The following is a 22,089-nucleotide window of genomic DNA, read 5'->3' on the forward strand; positions in this document are numbered from 1 at the left end:
TGATGCGAAGACATAATCGTCTACGTAGAGATCGGCAACCAAAATAATAATAATAATAATAATAATAATAATAATAATAATAATAATAATATTATTATTATTATTATAATATTTGGTTTTTGGTAGAATGGAAATGGCGCAGTATCTGTCTCATATATCGTTGGACACCTGAACCGCGCCGTAAGGGAAGGGATAAAGGAGGGAGTGAAAGAAGATAGGAACGAATAGGTCCGTAGTGGAGGGCTCCGGAATAATTTCGACCACCTGGGGATCTTTAACGTGCACTGACATCGCACAGCACACGGGCGCCTTAGCGTTTTTCCTCCATAAAAACGCAGCCGCCGCGGTCGGGTTCGAACCCGGGAACTCCGGATCAGTAGTCGAGCGCCCTAACCACTGAGCCACCGCGACGGGGCATCAACCAAAACCCGCAGATGACGTAAAGCCTCGTTAAATCATTTGTTCTGATATATTTCCGCTTAATTAGTCGAAAATGTTGTAAGCGCTTCAGTAGAAGCAGACGAAACGACAAGAACGGCATATTCAAACGGCCCGCGCTCCTTGCAACGCTCTCCTCGACGGCCTTGTCGTGACGCTCTGCGCTACCGCAAACAGATGGCGCCACTGCCGCCCTTCACCGAAAAAAAAAAGCAACCAAAACCCGCAGATGACGTTTTTTTCGCTGAATGGCGGCAGTGGCGCCATCTGTTTGCGGTAGCGCAGAGCGTCACGAAAAGGCCGTCGAGGAGAGCGTTGCAAGGAGCGCGGGCCGTTTGAATATGCCGTTCTTGTCGTTTCGTCTGCTTCTACTGAAGCGCTTACAACATTTTCGACTAATTAAGCGGAAAAATATCAGAACAAATGATTTAACGAGGCTTTACCTTTTAAAGAATATTGTTTGCAATGCTCGCCTCGGCGGCCTTGTCGTGACGGTTTCCACTGCCCAAAACAGATGGCGCAACTACCGCCCTTCAGCGAAAAAGCATCGTCTGCGGGTTTTGGCTCGCCGATCTCTCGTAGACGCTTACGTTTTCGCATCATGTGCGCCTGAACTAAGTAAGTACCATTGTCAGACTTGCTACCATACAAAAGTTACCATAATACGCAAGCTCTGTGTGCAGTTTCACCGCAAACGAGCCAGCGGTTGAGGCGGAGAAATTTTTGAAAGTGTCAGCGATAAAAATTGGTTGGTTTTTTGGTGGAAAGGAAATGGCGCAGTATCTGTCTCATATATCGTTGGACACCTGAACCGCGCCGTAAGGGAAGGGATAAAGGAGGGAGTGAAAGAAGAGAGGAACAAATAGGTCCGTAGTGGAGGGCTCCGGAATAATTTCGACCACCTGGGGATCTTTAACGTGCACTGACATCGCACAGCACACGGGCGCCTTAGCGTTTTTCCTCCATAAAAACGCAGCCGCCGCGGTCGGGTTCGAACCCGGGAACTCCGGATCAGTAGTCGAGCGCCCTAACCACTGAGCCACCGCGGCGGGGCGATAAAAACGCACAATACTGTATTTTGCACTATGTAAAAGTCGGTTTTATCATATGAGAGGATGTGGCCATGGTGTTCAGAAGGTGCACTGCATGGCTCATGTAAACATAGTGGTGAGAGCGCGCATCTAAGAGTCACGCTATGTGCGATACGGTTGTCCCTTCTCGCCTTTACTATTTTGTTTATAGTCTAGAGTCATTTTGCTTAAGAGCTATGAGCAGCACTAATGTTCGTAATTTTCAGCTTCATGCCAAGGTCAGCTTCCTGACCTGATAACACTGCTCTGGTTTGTGCTGATTACGACGGCGTTCTGAATGATGTGGAATCTGCCAAAATCTCTGCTCCATTAGCGGTAGCACTTGAACCGGGAAAGTGTGTGGGGTTTTGGAATGGCGACTGGCACGTCGCTCAAGACACATACGCCACATACCATGGGTGAGTACTCCAGTTAAATATATGCGAGTTTATTATAGGGATGGTGAGCACTGTCGAAATGCAGAGTCCGAAACACTCCGCAAAGAAAGAAAAAAGCTTCAGAACTAAAACGGGGTTTCTCTTTCCCGGGTTGGTATGCGCTGCAGGTAATTGATATTTCGCACGTTAACGTAGACAGACCACATAGCTTCTTCGCAGTTCTTATTGGGCGATCTACTTGAAATTATGCAAACACCAAGACGTTTTCGACGAGTCCGCAATGGTGGGCCAGCATTGTGCCATTTATGCTCGTCAGCAGATTTTTTTTTATTCCGTGATGCCACAGATCCGTCACTGCGAACAGAATGTCAGCGTAGGCTGGGTAGGTGTTTAACGAATTTGGTTGAGTGAACAGCACGGAGGCCTGATGGCTGTTATGTTTACCTGAGAGAAATGTATTTAACTTTCGTTTTCTTAAAGCCCGTTCCTCAGTTGGGGATCTTAGCTGCGCGTCCAGAAAAAAATATTTCCTGTGCGAAGTTATTCTGCCAGTGCCGTCGTAGAGGTCTTTACCCTGTGAAGGCCCAGATCAATATGCTTTACAGTATGTTAAAAGCAAGTGTTAACTATATCATCATAATCAGCTTAACTACGCCCACTAAATGACAAAGGGCTCTCCCACTAGCCTCCCGTTAAACATGTATTTCGCCAGCCGCAGTCACTTAATCTCCTTAACTTTCCAATTCAGTTTTATCATCACTGGGATTTGCTTTTAAACCGACGTATTACTGCTACGGCACCGAGATTAGGACCATGGAACCTCTTACACGACAGTTGTATGTTCTATCTGTATGTTATCGCTGCATCGCCAATTCGTTTACAAGTTGGAAAATAATTTTTTTGTAATGCATGCAAACACATTAGAAGCAAAGATACATCTCCATGAAAAGGTCGTCTTGTACCAAGGGCAAGGCACTTTTCTCTGTCGGAAGCCAAAAATAGTTGAGTATCTTTTTTTAGTGGTATTTATTTTCTGTGATATTCTCCAAGTAAATTCTGAATAGACTTTGCAATACACAGGTGCAATATCATGTTTCTATTACTCGAAAATGACGATGGAACGGCGCTATATAAGATATTGCTGCAGGGCGTTCGCAGTGTTTGGCGATCTAAAATGGCTGCTGAATTTGCTAAGAAGAGTGCTTTCTTTAGGGTCTTACAAGAATTTATGAGCACCTTCATCGAAACACTGAGTTTACACCAATCTGAAGTAGTACGGCTTCCAGAATACAAGCCCTAAATTCATCGTCCGATACAGAATACTTCATTCTACCGCCTGTTCAGAAACGCTTACTTTCCAAATGGTCACTTGTGTCAAATGATTTTTTTTATTTGGCAATAAGAAAAATAAACAAGCCGGCAATCCCCAAGTTGTCTGTGTCCGTAGGCAAGCTGCTTGGTTCAACTTGCTTAGACCAATCAGTTTCGCAGCTTACCAAACCAGCTCGCTAGCTGGCGCGGCTACCGTAGACGTCACCGGAACTAACAGCGCTGCAGTCGTGCTTTTCTAGATGTCTCACGCCTCGTCAGCTACGCCTCCGGAAAGACAGGCAGCGCCGTACCCATACGTGCAGGTGATTACTTTTTCCAGAGTGAACAAAACACAAATGTGGCCCAGCTGGTGTTTCTACATGATGAAAAAACCGCGCTGCTTGGAGGTCCCAAGTGTACACACACTGAGGTTGAGACAAACGGCATTATGCCAGACAAGGCGCGCCTCGCCTTCTCACGGGTTTAGCGTCTCATGGCTTCCAAGCACTTTAGTTCTTCACTGTGCTCTCCTCGACTGTTATAGCGCCTATCACCAATCTGTTGCTGTGACAAATCTGTTTCAGTGCCCAAGCATTGAGCTGTGGACTATCACAACACATATTGATGACATGAACGCTCCAGACGCTGCCAAGGTAAGAGATCAACCAGTGTATGCTCTTTCAGTTTCTTGTTTTCTAACTTTTAGAGTGCGGCCTTTAGTGCAAGGACCTTGTTCTCTCCCACGCGGCACTTGTGTGATAAACAGCTTCCGACTTCGATGCCTGTTCATCAAGATTTATCTTAAGACCTGCACAGATATTTGAGCCAAATGCTTCCACCAGGATTCTCTCAAGGTCGGTGACAGAGGCTGAAGTTTTTAATGGCTGATTGTGTAGTCTATTGTAGCAATTCATGACGCAGCTGCCATCTTCTTCACAATAGTGTTATAAATTATTAGACGGCCTGCCGCTAGTTTTCTGGAGTAGGAAACTTCACACACCATCCTTGTTATTTCATAGGGTATAGCGTCACAGTCGCCAGGTCAAAAGCGTCAGTGCAGACGTATTACTGCTCTCAGCCGAGCAGGAAGTGGCACAAACTCATTAGCAATTAGTGCATACGAACGGCTCGCTTGAAGACGACGTAAGTACTGTCGATGCAAGGAATCTCCGGAGTTCTAAGCCTGCATAAAAGTGCGCTTGTTTGGTGACTTTAGCCTGCATTGCACTTTTTTTTTGAAACTCGCTCCGTAAGACAGAGAGAGTCTTAGGTCGCACCGGTAAGCGTGCAATTTCCGCGAGAAATTCGCCTCCTTCGCCCGATTACAACGTGCTTATAGTCCTTGATAATATCCTCTCTCAAAATGACTCTCGCATACCTTAGACGTGCGAGAACGCTGTTTTTATTACACAGTATCTGCTCCCACCTTTTAAACTGGTTGTCATCGCGAGACGGTGTGAAAAAATGACCGGTGGTGTTGTTTCTGTTGCCACTTGTACAGTGTACAGTCGGCAGCAAAGCAATATGGCATTGTAAACGTCGCTTGAACTCATCGAGTGCATAGATTTCACCACAGTGAAATTTTCACAATCACTACGAGCACCTTGCACACAAAAGCCAGCTTGAAAATCCGACTAGCCTGTCTTTACTGCCCTGAACATGGCCGCGAACGAAACTTCCGTCAGACGACGTAGAAAAGCTCGACTACAGCGCCGCTAGTTCCCGCGGAAAACATTTCAGCCGCCCCAGGAGTGGAGCTGCGAAACTGTGTGCGTCCAGTTAAGCGCACTTGAAAATTATTTCCCCATTGAATCTTCGCGTCACTTTCGGCTTTACGTCCACCTTTAATTTGAGTAAGAGGGAGCTAGAAGCATTTTCATGGTTAAATTGTACCGTTGTCGCTTGACGTAAGCCGCATGGTGTCCTTGCTGCATATACGTAATATCGTGAGGGCCGCACTGTTAAGCAATCATTGCTTGGAGGTTCTTGTTGGTGGGTAGAAGAATGAGCCGGAGACAGAGTACAGTTGATAAAGATTAGTTCGACCTTGTGGTCGTGTAAGGCCTGCTGGCGCTCTCTTACGAGTGTTTCATTGATGTTGGTTAGAGAACTGCACTCAACTGCGCAGCATATGGCCTGACTATACGGTACCCAAAGTCGAAGAAAAAGGGGAAGCACATGTTACGTGATGAGACACCTTTGAAGCTACGTGGCGTTCGTTTCATCCCCTCCGTCATCGTCTTTAGCCCTTGCTGTCTCTTTCACTTAAGGTGAAAATGATTTTCTTGGTAGGCGGAGCCCAGGATAGAATGAGCTGTCTTATACTTTCGTGTATAGCACGGAGTTATTTTAATGCTAGGCTTCGGTTAGATTCTGACCGCCTGGTTTTCTTAAACGTGCACCGTTATGCCTTCGACGCCACGCGTTGTCACTAGCCCCGTCATTTCAGACTTCCTACTTGGACAGCCACTGTTGCATCGTGCTACCCAGATGGGCTTTCAAAGGAGTAATTCCTTGAGTGTAGTAGTGAAGCGTTCGAAACCGGTCGTTCTTGGAGGGCTCTTGTACTAAGCAATTCATCCCGGTAAGGTCTTCAACGCTGCTATCAATAAAGTTTATTCTCTTGGTCTTCCTGTTCTGCTGCAGGTGAAATGCAGATAGAAGCGCTGTAAGAGATAGAGAAATAGGAAGAGGAAAGGCGGGGAGATAAACCCTGCACTGGGGGAAAGGGAGGAGGTTTAAAAGAGCAAGAGAGGAATAAACAAAAATAAACAACAAAGACTACATGCGCTGGGTGGGAGCAGACCGACAGCTTTCATCAGTTGGCGTTGTCGTTATCTTTCTCTGCACGTTTTCGTGTCTTTTGCGCCAACTTAGCACCACCTTAAACCATCCTGACACAAAGCTGCTACTAGCCCAACTGTTAGCTCTTTTAATTCTGGAAGTTCTGGTCAATGATACCTTGAGCCAGAAATACACTTTACCTCTCCGTCATAAATTACCTTGAGCTTCCCGAACCGCTTCTCACCATTCGTGATTGGTATGCACTTTTTACAAGCCATGCGGATAGTACACAGTATGTTTGCAGCCTTCGACATGAGGACGTCCGTTACCTACTTCTCGAATAACCAAAATACGGTTTCTTCTTAACCGGACTGGTGCGAGATTAACACCCGTGGCACAAGAACAAGAAATCAGATCATATACGCAATGTTCCACATTCGTTAGCTTTTAAATTATTGGTTTCGCTGCTAAAAATCCAGATTAAACGTCATGACAATGGGGACCGCTGGGAACGAATAACATGTCTTCGCCTAGAAAAAAAAACCGTCTCTGAGCACAAAATGCCTTCGGTATTATTCAAATACACTTTATTGAAATGATCTTGGAGGATATCTTGTTTTTGACGCACAAGCGGAAGGACTGGCCATTGCCTAATGATAGCGCCTGAACCAAGCAGTGTCCCTCCCAAACGCCGGTAAAAGTGGCATTTGTGGAGATATGTCATCTGACGGAAGTTTGTGAGCAAATGACCATATTTCACAAGCATAATGTTTACAACAAACTCATTATGCTGTTTTGCGCGAGAAAATAGCGCGAGAGTACATATTTAATAGGTGACTTAGTTCCGGCGAGCTCATTGGATTGTTAATGGCATTACAGCAAATGAAAGTAAGGTGGCGCTAGTATTGTGGGCATTGGGTCCTTAGCATCTTTTTATTTTTTTCTTGTTGTCGATGCTGCGCAGGTAAGCACGGGCTTCATGAAAGGCTTTGAATCTTAAATAACTGCTGGGCACATGAACAATGCGTGCCATTCAAGAAAGTGTAATTGCTTCCAAAACGTTTCTCGATTCAAGTAACATTTCTGGCCACTACTACCTTGCCTCCTGTCCAAGTAATTGGCTATGTGTCTGTGTTTTGGATTATTATCCTTTATGGTAGGTTTGTTATCGTCGAGACTCCGCTTGCTTATATGGTTTCTATTTTTGGCTACCCGGTAGTGTTTACTTTGCTCCTTAAAATCACTCCAAAATTCTTTATTGGCACAATGGACGAACACTGCATTTTGAAGTATTGCACCAACGAGCTTGCGTGGGCCGTACCGTACCCGTGTATTGCCCACTAATCATTCAGTCCACACACTTTTTTGCCCGCTTCGACAAAAAAGGGAAGCCACTGCTGCAAAGCACCTAAAATTTCTGAGACAATAATGTAAATAGACAAAAAATATCCGCGACCATTCCCACGCTTTCCGTGAGGTGCGTATGCCGCGTATCTTACGGCTCAATCACAGCCGTGCTTTGTAGAGCGTGCACGCGAAGGCACAGCCTTTCATGCGCCACAAAGCAGCGGCACGTGTCGGCGCTCGAGCGGGAAGAAGCACGCCTCGTACACGTGCAAGACCATTTCCTCGTCACGCGTTTTGCATCCCGCGCCGAGGCGCCCGCCTTCTCTTCCTGGGCCGCATCGAGACATGCGTCGCCATTACGCAACTCGGAAGCTCGGGAATGCTCGCTTTCTGCCAGTCACGGAAGATTGCGGTCGTTAATTACACTCCAGTCTCTCCTCTTTTTTACACCATGTAAAATGCACTCAGCAGACTTCGTGTGGCGCCCAGCACTGCACATCTGTATTACGCGAGCCACAGCTTCCCTTGCAAAGCTCAGCCGACGATCGCCGCTGGCAAATTAGCCGGAGGATAGTCTTTTTTTCTGCTACGCGGCGCTAATGCCAAGGCCGAACCTCAGAAATGTCTTGAGGAGTTGTGCCAAAGTTGTGCAACACACACATAATACGTCCAGCTGTGGTAAAACGCAGTGCGATTTCGTGCTACCGCTGCAGTTGCGTGCTCTGTGTAGGGTTGGTATGATCTTTCTCGTGGAGATGATTCAAGGAAGTGACTGTACTCGCGAACAACTAAGCGACGCGTCTCACAAAAGCGTTGTTCCTTGAACGTTACCGTAACCACGAGCCAGCCACGAGTAACTCGAGCGCAAACTACTGTTGCTCAGCCATGAAAAGTTGCTCGTCTTCTGAAATCTCCAGGAAATCTCCTCTCTTAAGCCCCTCGAACCCGTGCAAGTTACACTGAACACAAGAATAAGCGTCGTGAGTTTTTTTTTTTTCTCGTACTAGAACGCATGTGAGTTGCGAAAAACAATAACAAAGGACAAAAAAGCATAATAAGACATGGCAACACTTTTTATCTGATCATGCGCCATGTCTCTCAAATTTGCTAATGAAAAACAGCACATCCTTTACACTTGACAACAAAACACAACACTGTGCGAAAGCAAGTATGGAAGTATTTGCTAAATTCGATGCAGGATAAAACAGATCTGTTCAATATGGTTGCATCTGCAATTCAAAATCTGTAACTTAAGTAATGGCTGCAAGGCAAAAAGTTCAGAATGCCTTTCCAGAGCTTTACACGTAACAATGAAACGTCCGCAGTTCGTTTAACTGAGACAGTCGTAAGTTAAAACGCGCACCAACACTGCTTCATTAAATGGTAAAATACATGTCGTAGAAATACACAGCAGCCCATTAACCAGCATAAAATCTATATACATAACGAGTTGTAATAGAGGAACAGTACACAGTGCGACCGCCCACTCGGCCAAACCAAAGCTTCCACAGCAGAGAGCTATTCGATGCAAGACAACATATGTTAGCAACAGTGCCCCGCTCAGGGCACACAAATGTGCCTTTTTCTCCGAGCACATTCGCTCAAGTGGACGTTTTAGACTTTCATCGGCTGAGATTGAAATGCACAAAAATAACATTCACAAATTAAGAATGTCCACAAAGCTCAAAGAAAGCGTCACATAACAATGAATAGTAAATACAACAAGCATTGTGCAAAGCCCAGCTATAATGGGGCGTGCACCCGACACACAATTAGGCTTTTCAGTCTCAGCGAACATGGTGCTACCACGTCTGACATGGTTTATTAACAGCAGCGTGCAAGTCGTAGCCACCACCTATCTACATTTGTGTTAGCGTGCATTGTAAGCATACCCCGTGCATTAGAAAGAACAGACTGTTTTTCTCGCGCATCAAAAGCCCAGCAAAAGCAAAGCAACAAAAGCAGACGGCCGCTTTTGCGGTGCCATTAACGACAATAATATAAACCTCGTTGTCCTGCACCCTATTTCACAAACGAGCCAAGCTACAGGCAGGGATGCGTGCGCAAAGACCCTGTTCACAGCGAAAACAATACGCAACGAGCCTATTGTGTTAGACTTGACCCTGGGTCCAAGGACGCGCCGGATGAACGTGAGACACGATACGCCAAGCAAGGACACGCCACCTAGCGGGCGACAATAGGTATACTCGAGGAAGCGATCGGGGCTAGAGACAGCGCATCGCTCTGTCCCTTATACAGTGCGAAAAGTAGGTGCGGAAAGTAGCGTGAACGTGTTTTTTTTTTCAAGTTAGCTGTAGATGCCGCAGTTTCTAAAAAGCCACTGTAAAGGTTTTTGCACCCCCAATTTGCACTGGACAGAGTCCCGGCATTGGTGCAAAAATGGCATTCGAGCACTTCGCCAACGATTGTCTCAGTAACCCCTACCTGCCACCTTTGACCGACACGCACTTCCTTGGGTGCATGTTTGCCAGGGTAGGCGCAATTGCCAGCGGACAGACGCCAGAAAACAGTCCGTTTCAGCCGCTGACTTCTTATTACAAAGACGTCTCGTGACCTCGTCCCTGCGTGACTTGCCTTATTGTTATGCTTTTTGCGCAACGTAAACGTCATGATCAACGCCGAGACGTGCAGCCGCTCCATAAGGAATTCCTACTTGCAAGTAGTGCACAACTTGATGCCTTTCGCCTCACTGCGCGAACAGAGCGGTCTTCAAGTTGCGTACCAGGAGACTGCCGATGCATGAGCAGATGTACGAAGATGAAAAAGAAAAGTAACTGAAACGAAGAACTGAAAATGCTTAAAAACGTTAATTGTCTTTAACAAAGGGTGCCATAGATGCTACAAAAAGGGTGATTTGCGAAGTAGTTAAACTGTGCAGAATAAGTACGCATAAGATGCTGGGTGTTTTTGCACATGTTTTAGTTATAGCAGCTCGAGCTTTTACGAATATATATAAATATACATTTATATTTACCGATAAAAAAGTTCAACCTAAGCACTCTTTGTTGCAGATTAGCTATTATTGCTACTTTAAACTACATACACAAATTGTTTCACACAGTAACAAGAATTCAAGAAGGTAGAAGAAATTTGGTAGCACGGATGACTGGCAGATTGGTGTGAAGTAGCTATCGGCGAAGAACAAATTAGCGTATATTAACGAGCACACAAAGACATACAAGACAGGACAACGTACATTCGCAATACAGGACAAAAGAGCGTGCATTCCCGAAGAAGTGCAAAAATAAGGAGAACATAGTTGAAAAGACTTCCCACATATGGTACCACATTCTTTCCACTTGTCAATATCTCATGCATAGCAACGAATCGGAGAACTTAGCAGTGTTCTTAAGCGCCCCGTAAAGATCTGGGCTGCGATTTTAAAGCTTTCAAACTACCGTATTTACTTTTGCTCTTTAATTTTATATAGTACGTCCTGATAATAGCATTCAAGATCCAGGTTTTATATTTTCTGTGACGTATTCCGACCTGGCCTTGAGCCCAAGTTCACAATGCGAAATTTTCGGTCATATTTGGTGCAAGGGACGTTGCCCGTTCTCGCTTGTTATTGCTCACTTATTCCGATGTGATATTGATTGTTGTTAGTAGTATATTGGAAAAATTCTAAACAGACAACAAAAAGTTTCCAGTCCCAACAAAAAGGTGGCCACACACAATATGCAGCCCCAGCACAGCATACGTTTTGTTTGACAGCAAAAGACCTTCACGCGTGCTTCCTCTGTATATAGCCCCACACAAGGTCACTCTCACAAAGGCGGCTGTTAAGACCGGCGGCTTTCAAAAACTGGACCTCACAAGCATAACCTTCCAGTCCTGCGGTCGGCGTCCCTGATCTTCATTAGATAATTACAAAGTAGAATTACAGGTAAGTTTTTCTTAAGATAACGCTAACAAGGGCATTAAACTACTGCCGCGCTTTATTCCCTATCCCAAATGCTATCTCTCCAATTAAAAGAGCTGTTCTGAAGATGTGCTCTTAATTCACGTTCTGTTGGGGAGCAGCCACCAAAGGAGACTTCTCAATTAGGGTCATATTGTCTAGGGTCATATTATCTACACAAGATTTCCCACAATTTAAAAAGAATTGGTCAACGAGCGAATGCGACCGTCGTGTTCTCGGCGCCGAAAAAACTTGCAACGTTGTGCAAACTGGGAAAAACCAACACCAACAAAGCGCGCGGATGCGCAACTAGGCACCAGAAGCCCTACGTCACGTGCGATGAAGCTGTTATATATCAAATTCCCTTGTCATGCGGGAAACACTATATCGGCCAGACGGGGAGATGTCTGAACGAGCGCCTAATGGAACACGCTCGCAACGTCAGAAACGGGCAAAGCGGATCACTGGTTGACCACATTCTCGCATGCAAGTCAAAACCCTGTAAGCCTTTCTTTGATAAAAGTCTTGTAATAGGAAAAAAGTAGAGAAAGGTTAACGCGCGAAATCATTGAAGCCGAAAAGATAAATAGGTCAGGATGCTCGTGTGTAAGCACACCTTCCATTCTCCTCTCAGATAAAGAGCTCGTTTTTCTAAGAAATCGATACTGTTCGCACGTGTGATTACTGTTTTCTGGTGTATAAATGTGATGCTTCCGGAGAATAAAATTTGTTGGAAGTTAGCGCTCGTGGTGTTCGTCTCTCGTCTCTTGTGTCCTCGTCTTTTGCTGCGCTACAGTGTATTGGGTCATAACGATAGGGGGGTCAAGTTACGCCTTACTTTCCGGCTTTGTCCCCACTCTTCCGAGTGACCAGAGCAACTTTGTCAAAGGCGACTGAGAGACCTCCAAACATTCACCTCTTTTCGCTTGGACAAAGGAACCATTTTTCATGTTGCAGCTATCAGCCTTGCATACAATTATTCAACGCCAAACATAACGATAGAAAAAGTACGCTCAAAAATTTCCTGTTTCCACTGATACGGTCAGTCACACTCAGCCCGTAGGATTTGTCCTGCTAGAACTTGGAAGGTGTACATCATAAGCTGCGTCTTGTTACCAGTGTCAGGTTTGATACCTACGCTCTTTGCAGGAGTTCGGGCGAGCTGTCAACGTCGACAAAGAAACAGACTATACTATTTCGCCGCCTCACGCCTTTTTTCCTACCTATATACTTCCCTGGCATTCACCACCGTACTTTGGCCAATCCCCCCTCGTAGGTATGTGCCATGTTTACTGAGGCAAACAACAACAAAATAGTACCACCCCCTTGTTTGTTCTCGGCTTCTCATGCGCAGTGTCTTTGTCAGTACGATTAGCGAAGTGATACGCGGCCGGGCATGCTTAGCGTATATCCAGGGCTTCAGCTTTCCTAGTGCTTGTACGCAGCTAATTTGCAGCAAGAAGATGCAATGGAGGTGTGTAAAGAGAGAGTGTAGAGTGCTTGCGAAAACACTGTAGTCCCGAAATGAAGACGCCTGATCCTAAAGTAAGTATATTAGTTTGATGCTCCGTCTTACAGTACTGAAGACTTGCACACAGATCTATCCCGTTGCACTCCCTGTGAGATTATTCCTGCAGATTTATTCGCCTTAACCGCTTCGCTCCCGCTACCACACATTGCGGGTGAACTTTCTCACTGCATCACATCAGCTCCCGACACACTTAAACAATAGCTCATCCCCCACATCGCAGCAATAGTGTACTCTTGATGCAGGACTCGGTGTTGCAGCGAGTAGATTATCTTTCAGCTTCAAGAATGGAGCATTCCTCACACAGAACTTTCTGGTCATAATACCCTCAGTTGACTACAGCCCTTCATTGACACACAGTAGATGCGAAAACATGTTGCAAGCAGGCTGGCTACTGTTTTTGTATATCTAGTGTAACGCTTCCTAGTTCATTTGCCGAATCTACAGGGTTTGATTGGTGACGTCGAGAATATTTTTGCTTTCTAAATTAGTGCCAAGTGAGGTGGGCCCTATTCAGGCAGTTTTTTTAGAATCTAGGAGTTGTAGCCTAATTGCGTGGGTGGGTTTCTCGGGCTCCCTTATGAAAACATACTGTTCCCTGCCCCCCCCCCCCCCCCCGCTCTGCAACGAGCTTTGCTAAGAACATATTACAGTGTGCGCTGAAAGCTAGCTTCAATGCACTCAGTTAAGGCAATGCATGCACCCTGACAGAATAATTTCTATTTTCTATTTTTCTTCGTCTTATGTACGAGTACTAAGGCTTATATTGTTGCTCCTTCCTTATCATGGTCCTCGTAGCCTCTGTGAAGAGCCCCTCCTGGGCTTTTTAAAGGCTGCCAACTGTTGTCCAACAGGTGGCTACTCTAAGCCAATTTCAAATCAGTTCAGTCGGAGCTGAACTGGGCCTAGCAGGGGCAAAGCCGACAAGCCAACATGAGGCAAAGCAACCAATTCAATCGTAAATCACCAATGCTGTCACCCTGTCCTCCCCGAACCCACACCACCGACTGCCCGAAGGCGGCCTACAGCTGCCTTGTGCGGCGACATTCCGGTTGTGTGCACAGAAAGCCGCCCCAATCCCTACGTTCCTCACGCTTCGGGAACCGAGAAGACTCGCTAGCGGCCGTGTCCTCCACCTCCGCTGGAGATCAGTTTGACGGCGGCCGGCTGCTGGTTGGCAGTGCCAGGTTCGTTGGTGAGCACCTTGGCGCGGAAGCCGTACTTGTCAGCCACGTAGTGCACCTGCCGGAAGTGACCCCACGCGTCCGTGTAGCCGTAGCTTCCTTGCACACTCCCCAGGCCGTTGCTCTTCTCTTCGCGGTGCTGAGTGCTGTGGCCGTCCAGCACCTGGTAGCCGAACTTGTAGGGCTGCCACAGCTGCGCCAGTGCCGGCCCGCGCCGTGCGCGGCGTAAGAACCATGCTCATTGATGTCCTTAACGTTCTTTTTTTTTCATTTTGACTAATGGCAACAGCCAATGGATGCTCGATTAGTTTACGGATACTCGATATACCAAGCCATGCAAAAGACCTCTATAGGCTTATGAAATTCAGTGGTCGCACCCTTTCACCATGCTAATCTACTCTACCCTACCTATATATATTTTTTATTTCTCATGACTAAGCTCTTCCTGGCGTCTCCCTGTCAACTATTACTTATGATGCAGACACTAGAAAACGCGTACTGCCATGTGCAGCATGAAAGAGAACAAAAGTTGCGCACAGAAGGGCGCATTTTCTGGTCATTTCTCCAATAAATTTGAGAAAAACTTTTGCAGATAGTACGCCAACAGGAAAACTAGATACAAAAGGGGAAAAAATTGTGCGTTTCACACATAACTGCTAAGTAATCAAAGATCAAACACGCACGCTTAATTCTCTCTCCAACTGCACACGGGGATACGTGATCACTGAGCATACTATGCTAAGGCGGGCTCTCAATTACTTGGTATCATTTCGAAAGAACTATATGTCTAATTTTATGGAGTTACTGAAGGCAGTAGCTCGTGAGGGATACTCGGCTAATTATAATTTCAACTGGGCATGCCAAACCATGTGAAAAGACCACTGAAATATATAAAAGGCTAAGATCATCTGCCATGTATCACGCCCTTTCATCATTGTGTATATTCTACACTACTTAAGATTTAAATGAATGCACATTGCTAAGTCCTTGAAGCTACCGTTTTCCTGCAAATTAGGAATGATTATTCAGGCTCGGTTATAAATTTCGAGCATGATAAATGATCACATATTGTTTAGGCCCGCTCTCAGTGATTTGGCAATGGTAATGGTGTTGTCGTCCAACGCTGGTCATGCATACCAAAGGAAGCCCTCGGAATGCCTAAGGAAGACATGGCGGATGTCATCTACAAATGTGTTCAAATATAGTAGGTGCCGCATTGTCTCCGAGCTCACTCACTCACTGCAATGCAGCGGTCATTCCTTAACCAACAGGACACTGTACATGACGTCGGCCCTTTTGCCGAGCTTTAGAGCCTTGGTGTAACTTATCATTGAATGATTATTGCGTAGTGGACGCAAACATTGTCACATAAAGCACTTAGGTTGTGCGGTGTGCATCACGGAAAAACACAACATTTCACGATAAAGTAGTTTGTCTGCAACGCCACACAGCTGGACTACAAGGCGACGAATACAGCGCCGAAGGCAGTGTCCACGTCCTGTTTTCGCTCCAGGATCACTGTCGCTAAGCAACACTTTTAAACAAATCGCATATATATTTATAAACGCAATAATTACCTTTCCGTAGCCAATCCCGCCTCCGTATCCTCCGCCTCCAAAGCCGATGCCTCCTCCGCCGCCACCCAGGTAGCCCGCACAGGCAGGGCCCAGCAGGGCTATCGTTAGCAAGGCGCACTGCAAGCGCACCAATACACAAAGCGTGGTTTCCTTATTCCTTCATCTCGAAAACAACCAAGCGATGATCATGGCCGCATTGCCGTCACCAGCAACCGGTTCGGTACTGCAACCACTAATTCAGCTCAAAGAAGAGAACTACACTTTTACCTTTCTCGTCTATTTATTTTTTATTTTTATGGGTTCACCTTGACTTTGTTTCGCTAATGAACTAGCATCACCTCTTGCATTGAACGAACCGGCACATATGGCGCCAGAAATTGCTAGGCTTGCTGTACGAAATAACCGAACATGTCCTTTTTGCGGCAGGGCACCTGAAATACGGGCGAGTGGCACCCATTGCCTTCCCCCAGGCGAGCACGTTCTCTGAATAAACCGCATTTGGCGCCTGCTTCTTTCTGAATTTTCGGACGAAAATGTTTAGACAACTTCTTGTGCCAACAACAGCACCCATTCCAGTTGTTGCCTAAAAATGCGCCCCTTACTTTGTTTTCCAGAAATTCTGAACAATAGATTGTTGTACATGTCCGAAAAGTCCCTGTACACCACTTTTATTCCCTTTCAAATATCGTGTTATCAGTGCCTGACTCCTTAGCAGTGGCACCGCAATTCTCGATTGCTTATAAATGGCATCTTGATTACTGGCAGTCGCTTGCTTACATGCGTGGGAGTCGACGCGTAGATCATGCACGTTCACAATACACGCTGTACGACTCTTGAGTACAAAAGTAAAAATGTGTGCTTCACGCATCACGATCAAAAGCCAACAGCTTTAGGCTTAAACAAGGAGCTCTCGTTGGGGCATTCCTCTAGAAACAGGCAGCGCAAAGAGGAATGTGTGCCTTCCGTAAGAGGATGCGTCTCCCAAAAGAGGTAGCGGATGCCTCAAGAGTCGCGCTATTTGTTAACTCATTTATTCGCCGTCTTTATGCCCTGCCTGTCTGAAGATGAAGAGCCAACAAGTTGGGCAGCCTACAGGTGCGTCACATTACACACGCGGACACTTATAAGCATGTTGGGGGATCTCGCCAAACTTCCCTCATAAAGTCGCAGTTGGCATCGAGCTGTGTCCGGTTTAAAGCAGGTTTCGTCAGCTCATGAGAAGGATCCAAAATGGCCCATTCCAATCTGGCAGTTTGGTGCGGATGTTTACAAGGTTCTTCTTCAGTCCCCAGGCAACAACGTCTGTGTTTGAGAAACTTAGTCAGGCTCTTGCGGCACCTGTAAGACTACCAAGGACTTCGGTGGTGAGGATGAGGCTGTTCCTCCCCCGCCACAGATTTTCAGCTTCGGGATGTCGTAAACGCTGAAATAGAAGGCTAAAAGGCATGTCTTGTGGCCTGGGAACTTTTTGCTAGCACTGTACATGATCTGCGGTGTAAAGCTCTTCGACTTCACCAAGTGCCGGTCCTTTCCCCTGAGAAGGAGTCTTGGAGGAAACTGCACAATTAACTTCCGTCTCTTATCTCTGCTGTCTCGCTCAATGAGCCGAATTATTTATGCAAAAATGCGCTAAATATTACGTCCTGTGATTTTGCATAAGTAAAGCGCAACATACCATCAGCTTTTATTCCAGGACACTTCAAATCGGGGAGCACGCTCTGGGGTGACGCGATGTTTGCACTGTTCTTGGATAACGGTAGACATTTGTTCATTCCAGATGAATTGAATAAGAACAGTCATACTTCCTTACTTAGTTTTCGATGCTGATTTTACCTTTACTGCCCTCTCCCCGAAGAAATCAATAGACTAGCTTTCTACAATGTATCCAGTGTATATGTGTACAATGTGTATCTCAACGAGACATTCATGGAATACAGCCAAATAAAACTTAATGGCTGTTATGGGAGCAACAGAAATTCAATCCATTGTTCCAGATGAATGCTCTCTGAAACTCCGCTAACTAACCTGCTAATAGAGACTGTTTGTGTCTTAACATCTTTTCTCTACGTCGAAAACACACAAGACTGATAATTAGGATTTTTCAATGTGAAGTAATATTCGCAGCACGCAAATACGCTATACTCCATCAAGCATGCAGAAATACAGCACACTGTACCTATGTAAACAAGAGGTTTGGTCCACATAAAAGTTGGATATAAGGGCCTCCTTTAGTGAAGCGACAGTAAAAGCTAGAACATTTTCGCTGACACACAGGTTATTTACAGAACAAAAAATAACAATGTAAAATAAACAAACTTATCAACAACTATGTCATGCATGTGTATTAGAATAATACTGAAGAAAAATACACCGTATAATCACAGCAAGTAAGTATGCAAGCTCTCAGAAAGCTCCGTCTCTGCCCTGCCAACATAGCTGTAATGGAAAGCTTGCATGTGTATAATAATGACTACATATTAGGTTAACAGTACTAACTCTAAATGAAGCTAAAACAGGACGTAATCATTCCAAATATCAATGAGTAGAAATCTCATAGCCGTGTGCAGGTTTGGCGCTCGATATACTACCGTCAAATGTATATAGTCCTGTCTACATACCGTTTTCATGTATAAATTATTTATGAAATTCCTGGTGTCGCTAATAACGGCATTGGGCATAATGACTGTAGACGCACAATTGAATCAGTCGACATTACAGAAAATAACAAGCCTAGCTTGAAAACCTTGTGGGGTAATCCAAATTTTTACCTGCCTCAAGTTAGCATGTATGCACTCCCCATCTTTTCCATCATCTATTTCAACCGCATTTGTCCCTGTTCGTTGTGGCTTGTCTCATCAATTCTTGTGGCTGCATCATCAAGTTTGCAGCCAGTCTGAGCAACTTCGCGGCGATGCATACTCGTACCCACCAGCCCGAAGACGTAGCCGTAACTTCCCATGTCGTGTACTGAGCAGACCACCACAGACCCTGGCGTTCCTCCGGAGGTAAATCCTAGGCGGCGTCACTGTCCTGGGGAGAGCGGAACTAACAGACAAGTTCGCGCACGACGGAAAAGCCACGCATCCACGACTATGGCCCAGGCATGTGCGCGTGCTCTTATAAAGACACCCATCGTCGGACCCGGCACCGCAGCACGAGCCAAGAGAGAGAGAGAGAAAAACGAAGCTCAGCCGGGGCCCATGGAAGTTCACGCACGGCTGCCGGTGATGCCGCCTTCCACAGGCTTCCGACTGTGGTTCGCGGCGCGCACCGTCTCATCTCATGCGTGGACAATTACGCGAACGAAGCGAAGTCTGCTGCAAGTGCCCGAGACGCTGATACCGCACTTTCACTTCCCGGCAGAGCAAATGTGCACCCCTTCACCCCCCCCCCCCCCCCCCCTGTTTTTCCTTGGTATTCCCAAAGCGCGCTAAATATTTTCACAGCAGCCGTTCCTGTTCCGCAATTCGGTGGCTTGGAATTTTTAAAAAGCGGTGCCGCAACCGTTACTGCAGCGATTAACTTTTACTATTTTCTGAGCTCGGCCCTAGAATTATGCCCACAGCAATTAGACGGCGCTTTCAGGGGAGACGTGCTTCTTGTTACACAAGGGCTCAAGTTCTTGCTCGCGAGGAGGCAACCGACTAAGACGCTCTCTTTGACGCTCTCTTATAGACGCTGCGGTAGGCCTGACCCGGGTGAGCGTTGTAAGAAGAATAATCCAGGAAAGCTGAAAATCTCTTGGAATAAAATTATATGTGTGAAAAGCGTAATTCCGGGAGCTCTATTTAATGCCTCAGCGGTTTGTACTCTCACATCGGCCATGAATTCCAGCGGGCGCAGTTAGTACTGCATGACCAGCCACAGATTCCGTAATTAAGGAACTGGTTTGCTACTTTCGTTCGAGTTCCGTTGACGCACTAAGTGGCTCTTGAAGCCTCACGTCGTGAACACCCCCTTAACCGCAAGACGATGTTCCCATCCAGGAAACAGTCTGACTTCGGCCGGCTGGCTTCTCTTAATTGTACCGGGCAGCTCAGATGAAGGCAAATAAATGCACACAGTATTTCGTCGGATTTCAGGACCGATAAAATCGGCAGATATTGATGCTCTAGCTGCGTCCAAGATGCGTGCTCTCTCTGTGGCCCGCATTGATGACTTAGAAATTATACCGCACTTCAGTTCGACTAAGCAAAGATTAGACCACGTAAAGGTAATTCAGACTGTCAGAACAGGCGGTCAACGCAGTACCTTCCATTAGCATACAGTCAGTGCGTTTGTTTATCTTTTTCTCCTCTAGGGCCTAAGCACGCCGGGCAGCTGCAGGCATGAAGAGCTGATTCCTCACGCGATGTAGTAATAGGATATATAATACCGCTAAATGCCGCTCCAGTGCCCTATGAGCCAATCTTGACGATTCCTTTCATTCTCTTTCCAGTAATGCCTTTAGCCCTCGCCAAAGTAAAGTCGGGGCACTTACCAGACATCTTCATAACTGGGCCGCTATTCCAACGGCGCAGTGTTTTTGTCCACACGCGTTTATACCCGGAAACGCTCAGGTCGCATGGCTGAACTGTAATGTCTTGGTCCGTGCCTCCTTCCCCGCTAAACGTTGGTATCGTGCAATCTGCCGAGTCTCGGAAAAAAAATTCTACGCTGTAACCGACAATTCCTGCCTCTCACCCGCACTTTGCTTAGAATGACTACGACAGGTGTAGCGCCTTCGCACAGTCTGGGTGCAATGTTCGCACAATGTACATGTCACTTACGCCCCAACATTATGCGACCACTAATAGCTGTCAGATCATTTCACTTGCTTGTAAGTCGTGGTCTTCCGTTCATACACCCGGTGTTGTGTGCAGTCGTGACGTCATTTAGCTTGTTTATTTTTATTTTTCGGTCGTCAACTACGTCGGGAAACATTGATGCAGCTTTCACACGAAAACTAGAGTAAACTTGGTTCAACTGTAAACAGGAGGGCTTTTAATTGCAAATTCTATAAACTCTTTTGGCTGAAAGTGACCCGATTATGTTGGTCGACAAGCAATGCAAGCGTACAAAAGGATGGCATTTGCATCGGGTCCTGCATCGCCCCCGTTCTTAGTTCTGTCTTTTTAGCATACATTGACCAACGCATTGTCGCGCGGATTAACACTGACAAAGTTAAACGCATTTTTAGATATGTTGATGACTACCTTGTAGTAATGAATCTAACACAGTCTGACAAACCGAACGATGTGGTGAAAAATGTGCTTGAGGTTTTTAAATCCTGTAGCCTGGGTCTAGCCTTTACAACCAAAATTCCAAACGACGAGAGGCTGCAGTTCCTTGATATATGCATTAGGTTTGAAAAGGCACGTGTTTGCTGGATGTATCAGCCGAGAACAAAAAAGAAATTATCAGTTATCAATCGGCGCACTCTAAACTTGTAAAAAGGGGTATTGCCATGAATGCCTTCCGCGCTGCTCTCAACAAGTCGTGCTAGCATTGCATCACAGAAAGTGTGAGACTGCAAAAGCTTCGCCTATAGAACGCCGGGTTTCCAGAGGAAGCTCTGACATCTGTTGCGGAAAAGCTGCTGAAGGAAGTGAGAACTGGGAAGCAACATAACCGTGACGATCCCCAGCGGCGGACTCAGCTTGTGGCTATGCCGTATGTTCACAGCATGTCGCACCGTCTAAAAAAGGTGGCGAAAAAGTGTGGCGTCGATCTTGTTTTGACTGCCCCAAAGAAACTAGTGTGCTTGTGCCCACTCGTGAACAGCGAGGCAAGGAAGCCAATATGCACTAAGAACCACCAAAGGAAGTTCGTACCATGCAAAATGGATGTTGTCTATAAAATCCCGCTCACTTGTGGCAAAGCTTATATCGGGCAATCAGGAAGATGCGTTAATGAAAGGCTGAGAGAGCACCGCTTGGCAACAGAATCCATATCGGCGGGGGGGAATCTCGCGGTGCACTGCAAACGCTGTCTCATCGAACGGTACCCTGGCGACCCTGACCCTGTACCCTGCACACCAATCTTGCATGAAACAAGCATTCTAGGAACACTAAAAACGCAATCGGAACGGGAAATTTTCGAAGCTATGTGCATTGATAAAGAAGGTTCAAAATGTGTCAGCACCCCATCTGTTTATCTATCAAAAAAAGAATTGTTGTTCTTGAAACGTGGCGTTGCTACTGCGCGTGTGTGAATCTCAGCATTTGAGATGTCTTATATTGAATGTTTTTTCGATTAAACGACAGTTGAAGACTAGCGTACGTCCTGTGTATTTGTGTTCTTGTCCCTTGTGTTCACTAAGCGCTAGAAAATATGAGTTAATACGAAGGTGACCGTTTTCTAGTCGGGCGAGTAAAACCAATCAGTTTTCTATGATGGAACGGTTCCTCGTTCTCAAAAAAAATAAAAATAAACCGTGGTGGTGAGGGATACAAGGATATGTTGTTCCTTCCTCCAGTAAAAATGATTGGTTTGGTTTATGTGGTTTTGACGTCCCAAAGCGACTCAGGCTAGGAGAGACGCCGTAGTGG

At 46.0% G+C, this 22,089-nt stretch overlaps 1 protein-coding gene across 1 annotated transcript; it reads right to left on the bottom strand.

Moving 5' to 3' along the window:
* Positions 1-13,441: 13,441 nt before the first annotated feature.
* On the bottom strand, positions 13,442-18,633 carry LOC144097318 (cuticle protein 10.9-like). Its single transcript, XM_077630059.1, has 3 exons — positions 18,489-18,633; positions 15,560-15,676; positions 13,442-14,175 (listed from the first exon to the last, which is right to left on the bottom strand). The coding sequence occupies exons 1-3, from the start codon at positions 18,516-18,518 to the stop codon at positions 13,915-13,917; spliced, it is 408 nt and encodes a 135-aa protein (XP_077486185.1). The 5' UTR covers positions 18,519-18,633; the 3' UTR covers positions 13,442-13,914.
* Between the last annotated feature and the right edge of the window lie 3,456 nt (positions 18,634-22,089).

The sequence above is a fragment of the Amblyomma americanum genome, chromosome 7 (genome assembly GCF_052857255.1).
Source record: "Amblyomma americanum isolate KBUSLIRL-KWMA chromosome 7, ASM5285725v1, whole genome shotgun sequence".
Taxonomy (NCBI): domain Eukaryota; kingdom Metazoa; phylum Arthropoda; class Arachnida; order Ixodida; family Ixodidae; genus Amblyomma; species Amblyomma americanum.